The 17,444-nt window shown below is 63.4% G+C and overlaps 6 protein-coding genes across 6 annotated transcripts; 4 read left to right on the top strand and 2 right to left on the bottom strand.

The window, feature by feature from the left end:
* Positions 1-1,378: 1,378 nt before the first annotated feature.
* On the top strand, positions 1,379-3,853 carry EMIHUDRAFT_225907 (hypothetical protein; the record flags this gene model as incomplete). The annotated part of the gene is made up of 8 exons (XM_005789561.1): positions 1,379-1,778; positions 1,877-2,005; positions 2,394-2,416; positions 2,494-2,607; positions 3,032-3,140; positions 3,223-3,358; positions 3,432-3,606; positions 3,710-3,853. 8 exons carry the CDS (start codon positions 1,379-1,381, stop codon positions 3,851-3,853), a joined length of 1,230 nt encoding a protein of 409 aa, XP_005789618.1.
* Positions 3,854-5,739: 1,886 nt separating this feature from the next.
* On the bottom strand, positions 5,740-7,124 carry GPB1-1 (GPB1, beta subunit of a heterotrimeric G-protein). Its single transcript, XM_005789560.1, has 2 exons — positions 7,005-7,124; positions 5,740-6,892 (listed from the first exon to the last, which is right to left on the bottom strand). The coding sequence occupies exons 1-2, from the start codon at positions 7,098-7,100 to the stop codon at positions 5,954-5,956; spliced, it is 1,035 nt and encodes a 344-aa protein (XP_005789617.1). The 5' UTR covers positions 7,101-7,124; the 3' UTR covers positions 5,740-5,953.
* A 4,024-nt stretch (positions 7,125-11,148) lies between these two features.
* EMIHUDRAFT_225901 (hypothetical protein) lies at positions 11,149-12,008 on the top strand (the record flags this gene model as incomplete). The annotated part of the gene is made up of 3 exons (XM_005789559.1): positions 11,149-11,551; positions 11,630-11,748; positions 11,901-12,008. The coding sequence occupies 3 exons, from the start codon at positions 11,149-11,151 to the stop codon at positions 12,006-12,008; spliced, it is 630 nt and encodes a 209-aa protein (XP_005789616.1).
* A 1,312-nt stretch (positions 12,009-13,320) lies between these two features.
* EMIHUDRAFT_225900 (hypothetical protein) lies at positions 13,321-13,755 on the bottom strand (the record flags this gene model as incomplete). Its single annotated transcript, XM_005789558.1, has 2 exons — positions 13,321-13,455; positions 13,609-13,755. 2 exons carry the CDS (start codon positions 13,753-13,755, stop codon positions 13,321-13,323), a joined length of 282 nt encoding a protein of 93 aa, XP_005789615.1.
* Positions 13,756-14,190: 435 nt separating this feature from the next.
* EMIHUDRAFT_362272 (hypothetical protein) lies at positions 14,191-14,821 on the top strand (the record flags this gene model as incomplete). Its single annotated transcript, XM_005789557.1, has 2 exons — positions 14,191-14,483; positions 14,681-14,821. Coding segments are annotated over exons 1-2 (392 nt in total), but the record flags the coding sequence as incomplete, so codon positions are not given.
* A 1,150-nt stretch (positions 14,822-15,971) lies between these two features.
* Positions 15,972-16,782, top strand: EMIHUDRAFT_225898 (hypothetical protein; the record flags this gene model as incomplete). The annotated part of the gene is made up of 2 exons (XM_005789556.1): positions 15,972-16,123; positions 16,749-16,782. 2 exons carry the CDS (start codon positions 15,972-15,974, stop codon positions 16,780-16,782), a joined length of 186 nt encoding a protein of 61 aa, XP_005789613.1.
* Positions 16,783-17,444: the final 662 nt, after the last annotated feature.

Genomic DNA, 17,444 nt, shown 5'->3' with positions numbered 1-17,444 from the left:
CGGCACAGTCGAGCCGGAGCATCGGGTTCTTGATGCTTGTGGGGGTCAAGTTTGACCTTATGTGGCATAATATGCAACAAAAGGCTATGCTATCTCCCGGCTTTTTGAGATATGATCCCTCAAAGTCGAATTATGGTTTACTTGTGCGTTTCGTCCAACGAATACTTTAAAGTCTCGACAATCACTAAGCTGCTTATGTGGCACCGCAGAGGCTCCCTTGGGGATGCCTGAGGCCACCCCAACCAGTCACCAAGCCTTACGTGGACGAATTCAAACCTACTTTTATGGTCTACCCACTACCCACACTACGGCTCTAAGCGAGTAGCATGAAGTTGCCAAGAGGTACAAAAAATCATGTAAAAATTAAATTTGAATTTTGATGAGATGATCACTCTCTTTGATTGAAGATCCCTCACTCCTCACACCAAGATCGTGCAGGGCGGGGGGTCCCTTAATCCAGTGGCGGCGGAGGCGCCGGAACACCTCCAGGTGGATATGGTGGTTGCAGAGGAGGCATCGGGGGTGGCATCGGAGATGGCGGGACAGACGGCGGCGGCGGCTGGGGGAGCGGCGCTGGACTGAAGCACAGCTGCCATCCCAATTTCGTCCCATAGCTAGCTGACGACCATATGATCGTAGAGCCCGCCCCGAGCACCCCGGGTACCATACCCGCATTACACGCCCTGACTTTATTGATGTACATGGGTGATGTGCGGGTCACCCAACAAGGATCTACTTGTTGGGACCAGTAGCGCTCGGTGCACCACGAGCAGGCATTGCAGGCGTCCAGTGTGCACACCGCCGGGTCGTCGGGAAACCGGGGTAAGCCGGGCGGGTTGTCGTAGCAGTATGACCATCCTCTGCACTAGGGGGGGGGCACAGCGCCCCAAAATGCACCACTGTGGGATTTCGCGCAATCGCTTGACTCTGAAAAGCTCGCCATGTACCTTTCTGAGCGCTGTGGTCGCCGCAGACTGGCTTCGACTTGACGGGCGCATGGAGACGTGATGCGGCCTTCATGCGCCCGTCAAGTCGAAATCGATATGCAGCTCGATGGTTTGCCCGAAAAGGTTTGCCCGAAAAGGTACATGGCGGCGTTTCTCTCTATCTTGGGGGGGGGTCCGTGCGTCGGCCCGATCTTCCTCCTTTTTTTTGAGAGCGCCTTCGTAAAAAGAAAGAAAGAAAACACACAACCCAAAGGAGGGATGGGAGAACGGCACGCCGCCACCACACAGGGATTTTAAGGAGAGGAGAGTGTGATGCGCTAGCCGTCGCCCACCCTGGGGAGTCTGCCTCTTCGTTGTTAATAGTACGTTGATTTGCTTTTTTTTTTCTGATGCACATGCACCCAGGTGGTTGCGCTCGTTCTCCAGTGTCGATGCTCCCCACCCTCGCGGTGTGCGCTTCCTTCCTCTCGCCGCAGCTCGCGCGGCCGCCGGCCGAATCTCGTGCCGCCCCGCAGCCCCGCTGCAGCGTCGCGCTCGCGCTCACCCTCGGCCAGCAGCCGAGGAGCGCGGTTGAGCTGCTGCAGCTTGCGCAGCAGCTCCTCGCGCTCGAGCCTACACCGCTCGCGGTGGCGCAGCTGACGGACGCGATCGACTACCCCAGGCCGGCCGCCATCGACGACGCTGGCGGCGTCATGCCGCGGCTCGCCGATGCGCTCAAGCGGCAGCGGCGCGCATGGCTGCTCGTGGCGCTACTGCGGGAAGACAGAGACAAGTATGTGGAGACAGTCTCCTTCCTCAAGATTCCGCGGGACGAGCTCCCCAATCGGCAAGGTGTCCCGCTGCGCGCGTGCGACCCGGACCCGCGACGCCGCGACAGCGGCAGCGGCGAGCGGCCATCGAGTTGCGGGGGACGCCTCTTCCCGCAACAGCGTCGCCACACTTTGAGAAAAGCTTCGCCTTAGGCGAGCCGCTGGTGGAAGGTCTTAACGCGGAGGGGCTGGTGCCGGACTGCGCACTGGAGGACGTGCCGATGGGCGAGAATCCGCTCGAGGCGCACAGTTCCCGTAAATCTCTTTTGGCACACACACACACATACACACACACACACACACACACACACACACACACACACACACACACACACACACACACACACACCCCGCTCACCCACCTCGCTCACCCACGCGCAAAATCCTGGACATTCAATGCCGTGGGGCTCCTGTCTATCTGGACGTGGAGTCGCGAGGGCTGCCAGGCCCTTGCCCCACCACCTCGTGTGTGGAGAGTACCTGACGTCTGACCTGACCTCACCTTAGGCGGTGCTGCTCGAGACGACGCGCAACATCTACGCACGATCTAGCCGAGATCTAGCCCGAGATCTAGCCGAGATCTAGCCCGAGATCGCGCTGCTGCATGGGTGCCGTCCGAGATCGCGCCGAGATCTAGCCGGGATCGCGCTGCTTGCACGGGTATCGCCCTCATCGGCCTCCGCCCTCCCCCACTCCGCCTGGTTGATTGGTCCATTCACACGTAATGGATTGATTAGGCGGGCGAGACTGGGGTGAGCCGCAACCCAGAGAGGAGCATCCGCGGGCTGATCGACGAGATGCGCCGCTTCATGTTGTCGGCGGAGGGGGTGGCGGCTTCGTCGCAGCAGGAGGTGCATCGCTGCAGAAGGCCTCCAGCACACGCGCACGGCATCTCTCGCACCCTTCCTCGCACTCACTAAGGTGCGACAACCTCGTCGCCACACACACACATGCACACGCACGCACACGCACACGCACACGCACACGCACACGCACACGCACACGCACACGCACACGCACACACGCACACACGCACACACGCACACGCACGCACACACACACACACGCACGCACGCACGCACGCACGCACGCACGCACGCGCACGCACGCACGCACGCACGCACGCACGCACGCACGCACGCACGCACGCACGCACACACACACACACACACACACACACACACACACACACACACACACACACACACACACACACACACACACACACACACACACACACACACACACACACACACACACACGACCCGCCACCAGGTGCTCGTGCGCACGCTGCGCACGCTCATGACGCCGGTGCTGCCGCCCTTCTACCGCATCTTCATGGGCGGCCTCGTCCCACGGCACGACCCCGGCGACTCGCGCGTGGGTCCAAGACCCCGGGGACCCCGGCCCCGGCTGGCGGCTCGCCGGACCCTTGCCGAGCTCGGCCGGCGCTTTCTTTTCTGTAGGCGCGGACCCGAAGTGGCTGGCTGACGGCGTGCAGTGGGTGCGCGCCCGGCTGCCGTTTGGAAGGAGCTACCTCGAGCCTGGCCGGCAGCTCGGCCCGTGGTTCTACGCGCCGGCGCTGACGGCCGTCGTGGCTCCGTGCGCACCAGCTCCCCTCGCTTGCTTTGCGCGACACGCCAGGTCCGCGACGCTCTCATGGCTCGCCCCGCAGGTACGCTTTTGGTTTCCTGGTCGGCCCGGCGTCGCTCAACCGTCGCGCCGACGGCGAGGTTGGCGGGCTGGTTGTTGAGAAGTGCAAGTTCCTCCAAGAGTCGAGCTGCAAGGGCACGCCTCTCCGGCTCGCGCCCCCCTCCTGTGTCACCACGATTGCAGACCGGCGTGACATCGTGCACTGTAGGAATGTGCCTCAACTCGTGCAAGCTGCCCGCGCAGCAGCTCTTCTCCGAGCTCGGCCTCCCTCTGCGCGTCAGCCCAAATTTCGAGACGCAGGAATGCCAGTGGTCGTTTGGAGAGGCGGCGCCGCCGCCCGACGAGGACCCGACGTGGCCGAAAGGTTGCGTCGTCGGTTGCACGAGCCGAGAGGCGATGCGGGAGCTGAGCGGCGGCGGGCCGGCTGTGCGGGCATGCGAGTAAATAAATAAAAACGGACACCTCTCTACTGTGAGATGGGTAAAAAGGAACAGGCCCCCGCCCTTGCGATCTTTGTGCAGGGTTCTTTGTGGGTGTGGTCGGCGACTAGCCGGGGTCGTCCTCCCGATGGGGGACTAGCACTAGCCGTCTTCCACATGGTCCCTCGGGTCCCTGCTGCTCCTAATCTCTTCGTACATCCTCCTGCTGATCTCCGCAAAGTCCTGCTCCCTCCCTCGTCTCACCCTGCGCGTCTGCTCCGCCTCACCGTCTTCTGCCCTGCGTCGTCTGGCGACGGGTCCTCCATAGTCGGTCGAGGTCGCCGCCCTCCTCGTGCCTCTTCCCAACGTTTCCTCGGCGGCCGATGCCGTCTGCTCCGGCTCCCCAGTCCCCGGGTCTGCCCTGCTCTCGTCTGCGCTAGTTTCTGCTTCGTCCTCACCGGCGTCTCTCCTCTTCCCTCTCCCCTTCTTGTATGCTTTGCACATCGCGTCGATTCCTGTTCGCGTGAGCACCAGCCTGAAGCCCGCCCAGCATCTGAACCGCTCCCTAAGTCGAAGGAGCATCATCAGTCTCACCCACTTCGCTCTCTGCCCACCGTCTCCGCTCCCTCCCGCTTGAGCCGCCCTCGTTCGTCCCACTGGCTGTTGGCCTGTTCCCACGTTACCTCCATTATCCCTCCTCCTCCGCGACTCCCTCAAGGCTGGCCGGGCCTCCTTCCACCCAGCGAAGAGCTTCCTCAGCCACTCGATGTGTTCCTCTCTCTTCATTATGCGCGCCGTAGCCTCATCATTGAGCTGGATCCACCTCCGGAGCCGGCGGGCGCCGCCGCCGTCGCCCAGCTGGCCCGCTCTGCACGGCACGTGAGCGCGCGCGCGCCAAAGCACCCGTTCCTGGGTCTCATAGGGGCTGGGTTCGAAGAGGATCACGAGGAGTGCGATGACGAGCACCTCCGTGTCGCTGGCGTGGTCGTTGCCGGACTCGACGAACCTCTCGCGCGCCCGTCGAGGTGATGGCAGGCAGAAGTTTTTCTCCTGCGCAGGTGCGCGAGCGAGCGTCAGCGCGCCGAGGGCCACTGCGTGTCACTGCACCCGTTGGAGCCGCGCGCACCGGGTCGGCCAGGAAGAGCATCGCCGAGGGAAGCGACAAGCGCCCGGGGAGCACGGGGGAGCGCCGCGTCCGAGCCCCAGGTCTGCCCAAGTACCTATCCACCATTTCTGGACATGTTCAGGTCAAGCTGCCATGGCCGACTCGGGGTACCCCACGCGACCCGGGCGACTCGATGGCCGCCTCCGCGGCGGCGGCGTCCGGCGCGCCCGGCTGCAGCTCCATCGCCAGGGCCAAGCAGTCAGGGCCCTGAGGCCCCCAAGCAGTGCAAACATCCATAGCTTCCATGCCTCGAGGAGCGATCTACCGGTTGTCACCGTCATCATAGACGCCGAACGAAAACGCCTCTCAAACGCCTCGAGATTCAGTTTGGGTTTGGGGCTTGGAAAATGAATGTTTGAGTGGACCATTTCACCCACTACCTTTTGTTCCGCCATCTGCGCCGCATCCCCCCATCCGCGTCCGCGCGTGTGAGCGGCGTCCCCGTGGTCCGATCACGCGCTGTCTCGCCGCTCTGACTCGCGCGCCGCTCGCGCGCGCGCGCCGTGCTCTCCGCTGCGGGGCCCCGGGCGTGGCGGGGGGGCTGGGGCGACGGGGGCGTGTCGTGGTGTTGTGGGGCGCGCGGCGACCGTCCGGGATGTGGGTGCCCCCCCCCCCCCCCCCCCACCATCTTCTTCCTGCGCCCTTTGGCCCCGGCCCTGCACATCTTGTGGACCCCTCGCCCTGCCGGCCTGCCGCCCCGCCCCGCCCCGCGCGTGCAGTCTGCCCGCAGACCAGAGCCAGGGACAGAGCCGTGTAATGCTAATCTGGCAGAGGCTGGGGGACACTCTCCAGGGGTGGACTTAACACACATAAGCATGTACATGTGTGCGATGGGCGCGGCCCCAAATTTCTCTGTGACACGGCTCGCGTACGTCCGCGAGCGCGACCGAACGGGCCGCAGGATCGAGTGCATGGTTGCACGCGCCCCAATAAAAACAGCGAGCGGGCCTGCGGGCGCCCCTAGGCCCAGACCTTGAGGGTCGAGTCCCATGAGCCAGTGCAGAGGGCCTGGCCGTCGGACGAGACGCCGAGGCAGGATACGCGGTTGTCGTGCCCGGCGAGCACGCCGATCTGCTTGCCGGTCAGGGTGTCCCACACATAGCAGTTGAAGTCGTCGTATCCGGCGAAGAGGAAGCGGCCAGAGTAGGAGAAGGCGACCGAGGTGATGCCGCATAGGATCTTGTCGTGCGTGTACGTCATCAGCTCGCGGTACGCTCGCAGGTCGTACAGCCGGCACGAGGCGTCATCCGAGCCGGTGCCAAAGACGTTGCCCGCCGGGAAGAAGTCGACGGCGTTGATGTCCGACTCGTGCCCCGAGAAGGTCATCACGGGGCCTGGCGTGGCGACGTCCCAGAGCTTTGCTGTGGCGTCGCATGCGCCAGAGACGAAGAGCCTCGCCTGGCGCGGCGCGATTGAGATCGACATGACGTCGCCTTGGTGGTCGACGTACTGCTGCTGCTGCTGCCCCGTCTCGACATCCCACCGCATGCACGTCATGTCTCCCGAGGCGGTGACGACGGTGGTCTCGTCGAGGAAGCGACAGCAGGAGAGGTAGCCAGTGTGCCCCGCCAGCTCGCGCTGCACCTTGATGGGCTGGTCTTTGCTCGTCGCCGCGACGTTGTAGATCGAGCACGTGTTGTCGAGGCCGCCGCAGGCGATCCGACCCCCCGAAGGGGAGAAGGCGCAGGTCATGACCCACGAGGAGCGCAGCGGGATCGCGTGCACCTTGTTAGCCGTCAACCCGTTCCACACGATGAGCTTCCCGTCCTGCGACGCCGAGACCAGGTGGCGCCGCCGCTCGCCCTCTGTCGTCGGCGCCCAGTGCAGCGCATAAATCTTGGCAAAGTGGCCCTTGAGCACCTTGCGGCACTTGAGGGCGACCTTACCCATCGCCGGCGCCTGAGAGGAGCGTGCCGGACGCACGGTGATTCGAACGCCAGGCTTGCCAGATGGGTAGGGCAGAGGGTTGGTGACTGTGCGGAGCGAGAGCTCCGAGGGCTCATCGTTTTGCCTGATGCGCGGCCATTCCGCCGTCGTCCAGCGCCTGTCGCTTGGCCTTGATGGCCGTCTTAAGCTTCTCGATCTCTTGCTTCGCGGTGGGCGCCATTGGCGCGACGCCTTGCCGGCGAGCCGCCACTCTGGACGGCGAGCCGCCACAAAGTAGGATTCTGTCCGACCAATACGGACACTGCAGGGCCCGCTTTTTTTTTAGCTAGGGTTATGCTAGGGGGACATTGCACACCCGCCGCCCCCGCGCGCGCCCCACCCCGGCCGGGAGAACGGGGAGTGACAGTTTGGGATTGAAAGCCGAGTACCTCGCACTCCATGTTTTTTTATTCCTAGACCCGCCACTTTTTTATCTTCTCACCTGCTGGTCTACATTAACACCCGCAAGGAAACAGACACCGCAAGGAAGAAAAAAATTGCGGCAGCGGAGCAGGCGAAACACAACAGCTGTGGCATGAAGGTTGCAGCGAGAGAATCGGCGAGGGCCTGCGAAGAAAGATAGGAAGAGGCAGAGGCCCAAGGGTGGGCGACGGCTAGCGCACCACACTCTTCTCCTCACGATACCAAAGTTTTAGGTATGTCGATACCAAGGTTGTGCCATTTTCTCTTTTCCTCCGTTAGAATAAAATCCCTGTATGGTGGCGGCAGGCCGTCCTCCCATCCGCCCGTGTTTTTCTTTCTTTCTTTTCGCTGTGGCTAGTACATGCGATGCTAAGGAGGCCTCGAATCATCTTTACAACCCGCGAATGTGCGCAACTAGAGGCCTCGCTCTTCCTGCATCGCAAACGTCATACTCTTCATGGCACATGGGTAGCATCGCGCCTCGCAGCATATGTACAATCAAACAATGCCGTCGAAACAGTCTGTCACAGATGGGCATTGCTGATGATGAGGCTCTGTACGGTGGTGGGTTTTCCTTGTCTGCTGTCGAAAGCATTGAGGCGGAGCTCTATAAGCAGTGTGGCTTGGGTAGTGCTCCGGGTCATATTGATCAGTTCGTAGGGAGCTTGGCAGGACGGTCACTGATGCGGTGGAACTTCGTCTTCCCCTCTCTATTGTGCATTCGATGACCACGCGCAGGCAACTTCGCCGGCCACAATTGCAAGCTTTTGTTGCTTGGCGTTGCAGTCAGTGTATTCAGCGATGCAGGCAGTGACCAATGACCTGCGAGGGCAGACAATCTTGTTTCATATGAGCGAAGCCTGTGCTGGTGAAAGGGATGCTTGGTGAAAGCATGCTTGTGGTGAAAGCTTGTCCTGTGCGGGTTGTGGCCCACATTGTGATGGGAGCGCATGTATGCGCTTATACCTGCAGTATCTTGTGCACACACTGCGCATGAGCCATGCTGAGGGAGGGTGTAGAGGATGTAGAGTGTAGAGCGCTGTAGAGCTGTAGCGCTCTGGAGCGCTGTAGAGCTGTAGAGCTCTACATCCGCCGCGTGACGATGCGCCTCCGTTGTAGAGCGATGTAGAGCGCGATTTTGCTGTAGAGTTTGTTGTAGAGGCTCTACAGCCAAACCGCCGGGAAGGCAGTGACTCAAAGAGGTCGAGCCGCGCTAATGGGGTGTCTCCGAGCTTACTGGAGCTCTGATGGACAGCCCTGACCATCCCTGACACACAGAGAGTCACTCCGACGGCACACAACACCCTATAACTGCGTCATGACCAGCCTGCCATGCGTCGCCGGTGCCGCATTCGTCGCTGTGCTTCTTTAGCAGGCGGTGGACTGTCGGCTGCGAGGACGGTCGCATTTGCGCGAGGCGAGGCGAGCATTGCTGCGCGTTGCATGCGCCATGACTCGCGCCAGCGCGTGCGGGAGCTCCTGGCTGAGCGTTGAGTCCAGGCGAGTTGCGCTGGCCACGATCGCTACGCCGAGCCGAGCTGACGCGCCGAGGCGCCGGCCAGTCGCAGCCGTGAGGCATGCCATAGCAGCAGAGGCACCTGCCACCCATTGGGCGGGCAGACAGAAGGCCAGGGCAGCACTGGCAAGTGCAACGCGCCTCATGTCGGAGAGCGACCGTGCCTCGTTCGCCGCTTATGATGTAGAGTTTGTTGTAGAGATTTCACGTTGTAGAGCGCCTCTACATCGCTCTACAACGCACGCGCATCGTCACGCGGCGGATGTAGAGCTCTACAGCTCTACAGCGCTCCAGAGCGCTCTACATCTCTACAGCTCTACAGCGCTCTACACTCTACATCCTCTACACCCACCCTCCCTCAGGAGCCATGAATGAGAGATGAAAGCTTTTTTCCCACAACGACTGTATCGTCCCAGCATACTTGTGTATACTTGTGTGGTGTGATCGATTGTACATTGATCATTGTAGAAAAGAAGAACACGCTGCCGAGCCCAAATCACTGTGAGACTCGTGTTGGTTGGTTTTTCAAATCTCTCTCTCTCTCCTCTCTACATCGCATTGGTCGCTTACTTTGAGCAAAGAGAAAAAATGAACCCTTACGGCGGAGCAGGAGAAACACAATCAAAAAAACAAAAAAAGGATATTTCGCTTCGGACGCGATATAAGAGGGCTCCCGCGGCGATCAACACCGCAACTCCTTGCGAGGTGGTTGTACACCACCCAAGGTCGCACGGCGACCACGTTTCGGCCGCGCAGCCACTTCATCAAGTTGTCACGGTTGCCGTCGGGGCCGACAAAGGCCACGCGAAAGTCGGTGCCCTTGAGCCACGCCACGCGGTCGCGAAGCGCCTCCCTCGCGCTGCTGGCGAGCGCCTTGGCCGCCTCCTTTGGGCCGTCGTGAGGGAAGTAGATCACGTCGCCTTTGAGCGCGCCGGGGCGCTCGGCACCGTAGTGCGTCGTCACCTTGGCGACCACATGGTAGAGCCGCACATCCGAGACCAGCATGCGCTCGACCTCGGAGAGCGGCGTGAGCTCGCGCACGCGAGCCAGCGACCCGTAGTCGATGCCAGCGGCCAAGGAGAGCTTGGGTGCCTTGGGCTCCTTGTTTCGTGCGTCGGCTTGGTCACCACACCATTGACACAGCATCGCGCACGGCACCATCACGCCATGCTCATTTGCGCGGCGGTCGACGAGTTCGGGGTGCAGGTGGTAGAGCGTGCCGTCGTCCGACTCCCAGCAGCTGATGACGCGCGAGATGTCGGTGTCGCGGAATTCGTGCGTACCGTCGCCGTTGGGACGGTCGTTGCTCGCGCCGTTGGGAAACGCAAGGCGCACCTTTTTGTTTTGAAGACCTCGATACTTAGCGCACTGCTCGGGCGAGAGCTCAAACACGTGCCGCGTCTCGTCTTCGCCGCCGGCTACGCACACAGACACAGTGCGCGGCAGCGCCGACACGTCAACCCGCGTGTACGTCAGCGACGGGTCCCGCACGCCGCACGAGGCGCATGCGTGCAGCGGCAGCGCATGCGCCATGCGCTCGTCGCTCCACTCGCCCAGCAGCCGCCGCTTCGTCTCGTCGGAGACGTGCACGCAGCGCTGCAGCAGCGCCGCCGTCTCGTCCTCGGGCCGCTCCAGGTCCATGACGACGTTCGTCGAGGCGTGAAAGCGCGTCTCCAGGTCGATGGCCGCCTGCTCGGCCGCGGCGAGCTTGCCCTGGTCGACGCACATGCCGCACACCGCGTGCGCCGGGCAGCCGCACTGGCCGCGTTGTGGGCGCACGGTCTTGGCGACCGCCGGCGCTGCGCGCCGGTCGTGCTGCTCACGCTGCCGGCGGCGCTGGTCGCGCGCCTGCCGATCGCGCGTGTTCGCGGCGGCTGCATCTCTTGCTCGTTTCGCTCGCACCCGAGCGGCTGTCGCCAGGCGCTTCAGGTCGGCGGTGCTGCGCGCGCGGCCGTCGGCCAGGCACAGCCACATGTCCTCCTCCTTAGCAGGCTCGCACGGCTTGCCGTCGAACTGCGGCTGGCGCCCGCGACGATGCTTCGCCCAGGCCGGGCACGATGGTGCCGCGACGAGCGGCGTCGAGGCGACGGCCATCGATGGGTCCAGAAGACTTGGAGACACTTCTACCAAAAAATCAAAAAAAATCAAATTGCGTTACATGGGCATGGCCGGGGTTTCTGCACCGAACGATCTTACTTTCGGTCTATCGAAAGTGTTGATCGATAAACAAAGAAAAACAGCCGCCCATCGTAGCCGGCGCCTTGCCTGGGTGGCCTTCATACAGCACTTGATGATTGCCCTCGAAAACAAGGTCACGATGGACGACCTGTCGGCAGCCGCGGACCATGTGCTCGCCTCCTTCGACGAAGGCCTCTCCGAACAGACGCAGCGCGCAATGGCTGGGGCACGCGTCACGGCGTGCGATGACCGGGCGCACGCGGACCGATCCTCTGAGCACGCGATCCTGCGGTTCTCCGCCCTGCGTGCGGATGAGTGCCGCAGGTGGGTGGCTGACGCCACCGACAATGAGCTCACGAGCGTCACGAGTGGGATGCGAGAGCTGCACGGCGCCTGGATGGCGGGGGAGGCGCGCTCAATCAATCTCGAGCTCAACAAGCAGCAGCACGCCGAGGAGGAGGCGCGAGGGATCACCCGTCGTCGGCTGACGCTCCTCGCGTGCGAATCCGACTTTCGTTGCTGGCGCTAGGCGAGCGCGGTTGAGAAGGCGGTCTCCGCGGCGTTGGAGGCGGAGCGGCAGCGGTGCGCCACAGAGGTCGCGGCGCATGACGAGCAGCGAAAGGCGGCCGAGAAAGCGGCCGAAGCGCGCGAGGCGGCGCTGCGTGTTGAGGTTGTGGCGGCAGAGGAGCGTGCGGCAGCGCTCTGCGACGCGGTGCAGGCGCCGCGTCGCCCTTGCGCAGCGCCACCAGCGCAGCGCCACCAGCGCACACTCCCACTCCGGCGCGCCCACGACACGTGTGCGATACATACCCCACGCCACGGCCGCCTGGCCCCTCGCTCCCGATGCATCCGCGGTTCAAAAAGGCGCGCGAACGCGAGGTGGAGGAGATGACGGCGCGGCTGCAAGAGCTCATCCTGTCGCAAAAGATGGCCTCGGAGGAGAAGCTGAGCGGCACTGTGCGCAAACGGTGATCGCCTCTAGCAGTTTCCTGCCTGCTCTCGCTGGGCAGTCCTCCGGCCGTCGCCATCCTCCTCTGTGTCGTCTGCTCCTCCTTGAGCCTCCTCCGGCGCCGACCCGCCCGCTGCTGTCGAGCCACGCCAGCAGCGCCGCCTCGCCGCCTCGCCCAAGAGCGTCCGTGGCCTCTTTGGGAAGGCGCCGGCCGTCATCAAATGAATTTGGAGTATTTTCTGTATTTGTGTAATACTAATAGCGCCGGCGGCAAAGAATTATTTGTTTCGGAAATTCTTCATCAAAACGGCCTGTGGCGTTATATAGGGTGCCCCACCCCCAGCGAGCGCCAGCGTGTGCGCGCCTTTTGTTGTTTGCGAGTTTTGTGTTGTAAAATTCTGTATCATGTAGGAAGTGAATGCAGTCGAGAAGGAAGGCGGCCAATTCGAGCGGCCTTGCGGCGACGCGTGGGGGCTGCTCCGCCGCCTCCGGGCGGGCGGGGGCCGGGCGCCTGAGGCCTGAGGTGCATGGGCGACTTCGTGTGGTACATGTAGGGAGAGAGCAGGGCTCGGGTCTCGTGCGGGCTCACGTGGCGCACGCGTCGCCGCACGCGCCGAGCGGGCGGCCGGGAGGACGAGTGGAAAAGAAATCGGCGTCCGCGCGCAGCTCCGGTGGGGGTTCGGGAAACGGGAAGGGGGTCGGCGAGATCCTCTGGAAGGCGGCGAACGTGCCGCAGAACAAGCTGCCGCGGGCCCAGTTACCTCGATGAGGTGACTTGGACCACCAAGAGTTGAGCACTTTGAGCGCACTGGATAGGGTCGATTCCGCATGGTACGGGACCCCTCGATCGTCTCGCCCTCCCTCTCTGGTGTGTTCATTGGGGGGGCAGAGAGATTTTTAGCAATACCAAACAACTCTAACACTCACACGTCATTTGTGTTTGTTCCCTCAGTGGGGTGGGTCATAACAAACACGGTACAGGATCGAGGTGCACGCGGCTAGGGCTGCAGAGCAGCGTATCTCGGTCGTTCTTCACACGGCAATCGCAGAGCAGATTGTGAATGCGCTTGCCTGCGGCGAGGGCGGTCGGGTGCGGCACGGAGCTAAGTGCCTCGCCGTCCTCGCAGGAGTCGCTTAGGCGGCTCCCGTGGTGTACCTGTGTTAGTGCCAGTGCGCGCCAGAAAGAAAGAAATAAAACACAGGCACGCCGCCACCACACAGGGATTTTAAGGAGAGGGGTGTGTGCGCGCCGGCCGAAAAATCTTTACCACCCAAGACAGCTTGGAGAGCTCCCGGTAAGGCTACATTTCGTAACGATGGTCGCTAAACGACACGCTATTGGCCATCTGCCTCCTGCAGCCTCTGTTGGGGCGGAATGCGCGGGGTTTTCGGCGCGATGCCTCCGGCTAGTACACGGTACTGCTCTGCCGCAAACTCTCCTGCGCTCGCGTGACGTGTGGGGCGCACGCACTGCGCTCGAAAGTCGCGATTTGGCAATAGGCGCTCGAGCCGGCGCGCAGTGGAGGGGGCGCCGCGCAGGGGGGTCGGGGGGGTGCGAGAGGGGGCGTGGGTCGGGCGCGCACCGGCCGGCTCCGGGAGCGGCCGTCACGTCGAAGAGGGGACCTGGTGCTGCTCGAATGACGACGCATGCCGCTCTGCTGCGCCGCCGATAGCCCCTCTTCCGAGCCGGCGCGTGGCGGCGAGCCGCGGCCAGTATCGCTGGTGCGGTGGAGGCGGCAGCTTGCATCGGCCGGCAGCGGGTGCGGCCATCACGTCGATGAGGGGGGGTTGTCGGCGACTCGTGTGGCTCGAGGCCTACGCTGCGCCGCCCAAGCCCTACTGCCGATCCAGCGCCTGGCGTTTGGGGCGAGCCGCGGTCGTCGTCGCTGATGGTATATGGCGGCGGCGGCGGCGGCTCGCCCTTCCCTCCGGCCGCAATTCCGATCCCGCCGCGCTCGCGGGAGGTGGCGCGCCCACCGCAACACGGCCGTGGCTGCGCATACACCTTACGCCCTTTCTCCTCAACGGCTATCCGTGCTTGCTGTGCCCCTGCGTGGTGTGTTTCAAGTTCTTACAACCCAAGGTGATAGAGGGCAAAAAGATCGATTGCGCTCTTGCCGATCCGCACCTACCTAGGCTCTTGGCTGGCGCGCCCCAGCTCTTCACAACGGGCTGGTTTTACTTCAAGGCGGCGTTCTGCAGCATCAACAACTCGCCGCGGCACGCCGCGCCGTGTCAGGAACTCAGATGGGAAGCGAGCACAGCGTCTTCCTTCCGCCGTGGGAGGCGGAGACCGAGGCGGAGAAGGCGCGCGCCGACGACTTTCGCGCCGCCGTCAAGTCGCTCTCCAACTCGACGGCAAACTTCCTCGTGCCGCACGTGCTAAGCTCTGACCCAGCATTCACGTGGGACTGGGTAGAGCACCGGCCGTTCGCAGAGGCGGCGTACCAGAGCGACGAGCGTCTGACGAAGCTAATACCTCGCCTCGTCCCTTCCCGGTAAGCACGGCTCTGTCCCCGCTCGCGCGGGCCGCATTCCCTGCGGCAGCCACATTCGTACAAACTTCTCCACGCCAGCGCACATTGAGGGCAGACAGAGCGCTGGCCGCAAGACCGCATCTGCGCCGCACACCATACTACACAAACACTCGCAGACCCGCGGCGACTCACTCCACGCGCCGCCGGCCCCTCCGCAGCATCTCTGAGGAGGACTTTTGGCGAAACTACTTTTCGCACGTCTTTGCTGTCAAGCGCCGCTTCGAGGCCGAGGCTGCGGCGCCCGAACCGAGCGACGTTGCGCCGAGCTGCAGCAGCGCGGCAAGCGGCGCTGGCGTGCGGACCGCGGCGCCGCAGCCTCCTGCCATGCTCAAGTCGGCGTCGTCGCTCGCAACGGTGATTTCTTGACGCCACATGCAGCGCTGCTGCCGGCGGCGGAGTCGCCACCGCGGCTAGCCTCGTGGACCACATAGGTCTCGTACCCTGAAAAGTTCCACCTGGCGGTGCACTATGCCAATCACGGGCCACCGCTGCCAAGCCTGAGCGACGCGGACCGCATCTTGCTCGAGGCGCTTCAGATGCAGGCAGACCCCCCCCCCCCTTTTCCCCCCCCCCCCCCCCCTTTGGACCTGGGCCAAATTTTCTTTGCCCCGAGGACCCTTTTAAGTATTTTTGGGGAGACCCCAAGGCCTTGGAAGGGGGGGCCCCCACCCCCCCCCCCCCCCCCCCCCCGGGGGGGAGAAGCGCCGCGGAGGGGATGCATCTGTACGTCCAAGCGATGGAGGTTTTCAACGCGCAGTGGCTCGAGTGGATCAGCCAGAACGGGGTGCACGTCGAGAACGGGGCGCAGCAGCCGGCAGCGGGGGAGCTGCCCAAGGCGTTGAGGGTGTCGAACGGCGTCGCTCCGCACACCGGCGGCGCAAACGGCATCGGCGCGAGGCAGGGCGCCGTGCCAAAGCCGGTGCGTGGATCGCCGGCGCAGCCATCACGCCGGCGCCACGCCGAAAACAGGCTCGCATTGCGCGACAGTCCTCCTCCCCCCCCCCCCCCCCCTCCCCGCGTTGCCGAGCAGGTGGCCGCCGCTCTCACCGCGGTGCGCGAGCTGCAGAAGAGCGTGGCGACGCTGTCGCCCGAGCATCTGCAGATGGTCCGCGCTGAGTGCGACGCGCTCTCGCGGGCGCTGCAGGAGCGCGGCGTGTAGTGCCTCTTCGCACAGGGACGTTACGATTGTGATATTTACCCACGCGACGTGCGCGGCGCATCGATTCGCATTGAGTTTCGGAGTGGAGAGAAGAGGCGTGTGAGGTAGAGGCGAGCGCCGCGGGCTCTCTCGAACATAATCAAAAAGCCAGGCTGCGCCCTCCCTTCTTGTGTGTGGGGGGAGGGGGGGGTCGGGGGGGCGGGTTCTACAATATCAAGAGTTTTACCGCCACCGACGGGCGAAACCTAAAAACTTTTACCCGGAGCCGACGATCGGAAGCACGCACGAATATGCTGCTGGTGGCCGCCATTGCGGTGGCCGCCACCCTGTCGCCGTCCGCCTCGGTGTCGGATAACGTGGTGGTCATCACGCACAGCCACGATCACGCGCACGACGGCATCGCCAGCCACGCTCATGAGCACGTGCACCGGATTTCAGATTCGTCGACGCACACCATCGTACATGCGGACACCCACCACTCACCACCTTTCTCTCCACCTCCGCCGGCACCGCCGCCGCCCTCTCCACCCTCGCCGGTACCGCCGCCACCCTCGCCGCCACCGCCCATGCCGCCGCCACCCTCGCCACCGCCGCCCGCGCCGCCACCGCCCGCGCCGCCGCCACCCTAGCCGCGCTACCTTCGCCCACCTACCGCTCTCGCATGACATCTCGACAATCCTCATATCTCCAGGCCCAAGACTCCTAACCACTGCCCCTGCTCGCCCAGGACCACGAAGCGCCGCCCGCGCCCATTGACCCCCCAATCAGCCTCGACAATCAGCCCTCTTGCTGTCCCTCAATCCCCACCCGCCAGATGTACTGCCCTCGCCCACCCAATACTCTCACCCTCCTGACCCGGACAGTCCAGGTACAGGAAAAGCGGGGAGCGGGGCCCGATCCAAGGAGCACCCCGTCGGCCCGGGAGGGCTGTGAATTTCGGCGCGAGCGGAAGGCTGCCTGCAGACGCTCAGCCCCCGGCTGAGCTGCCGAATCCTCCCGGCTAATCCCCTGACCTGCCGCCTGAAACGGGACGACATTACACCACCTCACACACACTCCCCCCTCAGGGCTAAGCAGTGCGCAAGTCCACCCGAACTCTAGGCGAGGCGTCGACCACTCCTTCGGAATAGCTCTGTCAGTGGCTGCACTAGACGCCCAGAGATGGCGCGCGGCGCGGGCGGATGACTGGAAGAGAAAATGCGGAGAGGCTAGCTCGCAGGTAGATGTGCTCAGCCAAGGGTAGGGGATGAGGGGAATGTGTCAGTGTGGGGGGTGCACCAACCGCAGAGCGTTGTGTTTTGCCTTTAAGACTTGAACAGTTTTTTTCCCTCTCTCTCCGCACGAGACACGACACTGCCGACACTGGCACGGGCGACTGGCGCGCACTGGCACTAAGACAGGTGCACGCTCACGAAACTCACGAGGCGCACAGCGCGCTCAAATGCGACCCGTGTTGGAAAGAATTCGCGAAGCCCGCGAAGCTCACAAGAATTCAACCCAAGTGAACGCAAGAGGATGCGCGGTGATCCTCCAGCTAACTACCCCGGCGCCCACGTCTCGATCTTCTTGGGCAGCAGCTGGTTGGACAGGTCCTCTCCGTGGCCTAGGCAGCCGCCCTCGCCCTTGCCCCAGGTAAAGACGGCGTTGTCGGCGGTAATGGCGAGACTGTGCGCGAGCCCAGCCGACACAGCGAGGACGCGCTGGTCAGCAAACGCCTCAACCTTCTTGGGCAGCAGCTGGTTCTGCTGGTCGCCGTGGCCCAA

Source organism: Emiliania huxleyi (assembly GCF_000372725.1).
Source record: "Emiliania huxleyi CCMP1516 chromosome Unknown EMIHUscaffold_127, whole genome shotgun sequence".
Lineage (NCBI taxonomy): Eukaryota > Haptophyta > Isochrysidales > Noelaerhabdaceae > Emiliania > Emiliania huxleyi.
The sequence above is the reverse complement of the archived record's forward strand: the minus strand, read 5'-3'. Positions and strand labels throughout refer to the sequence as shown.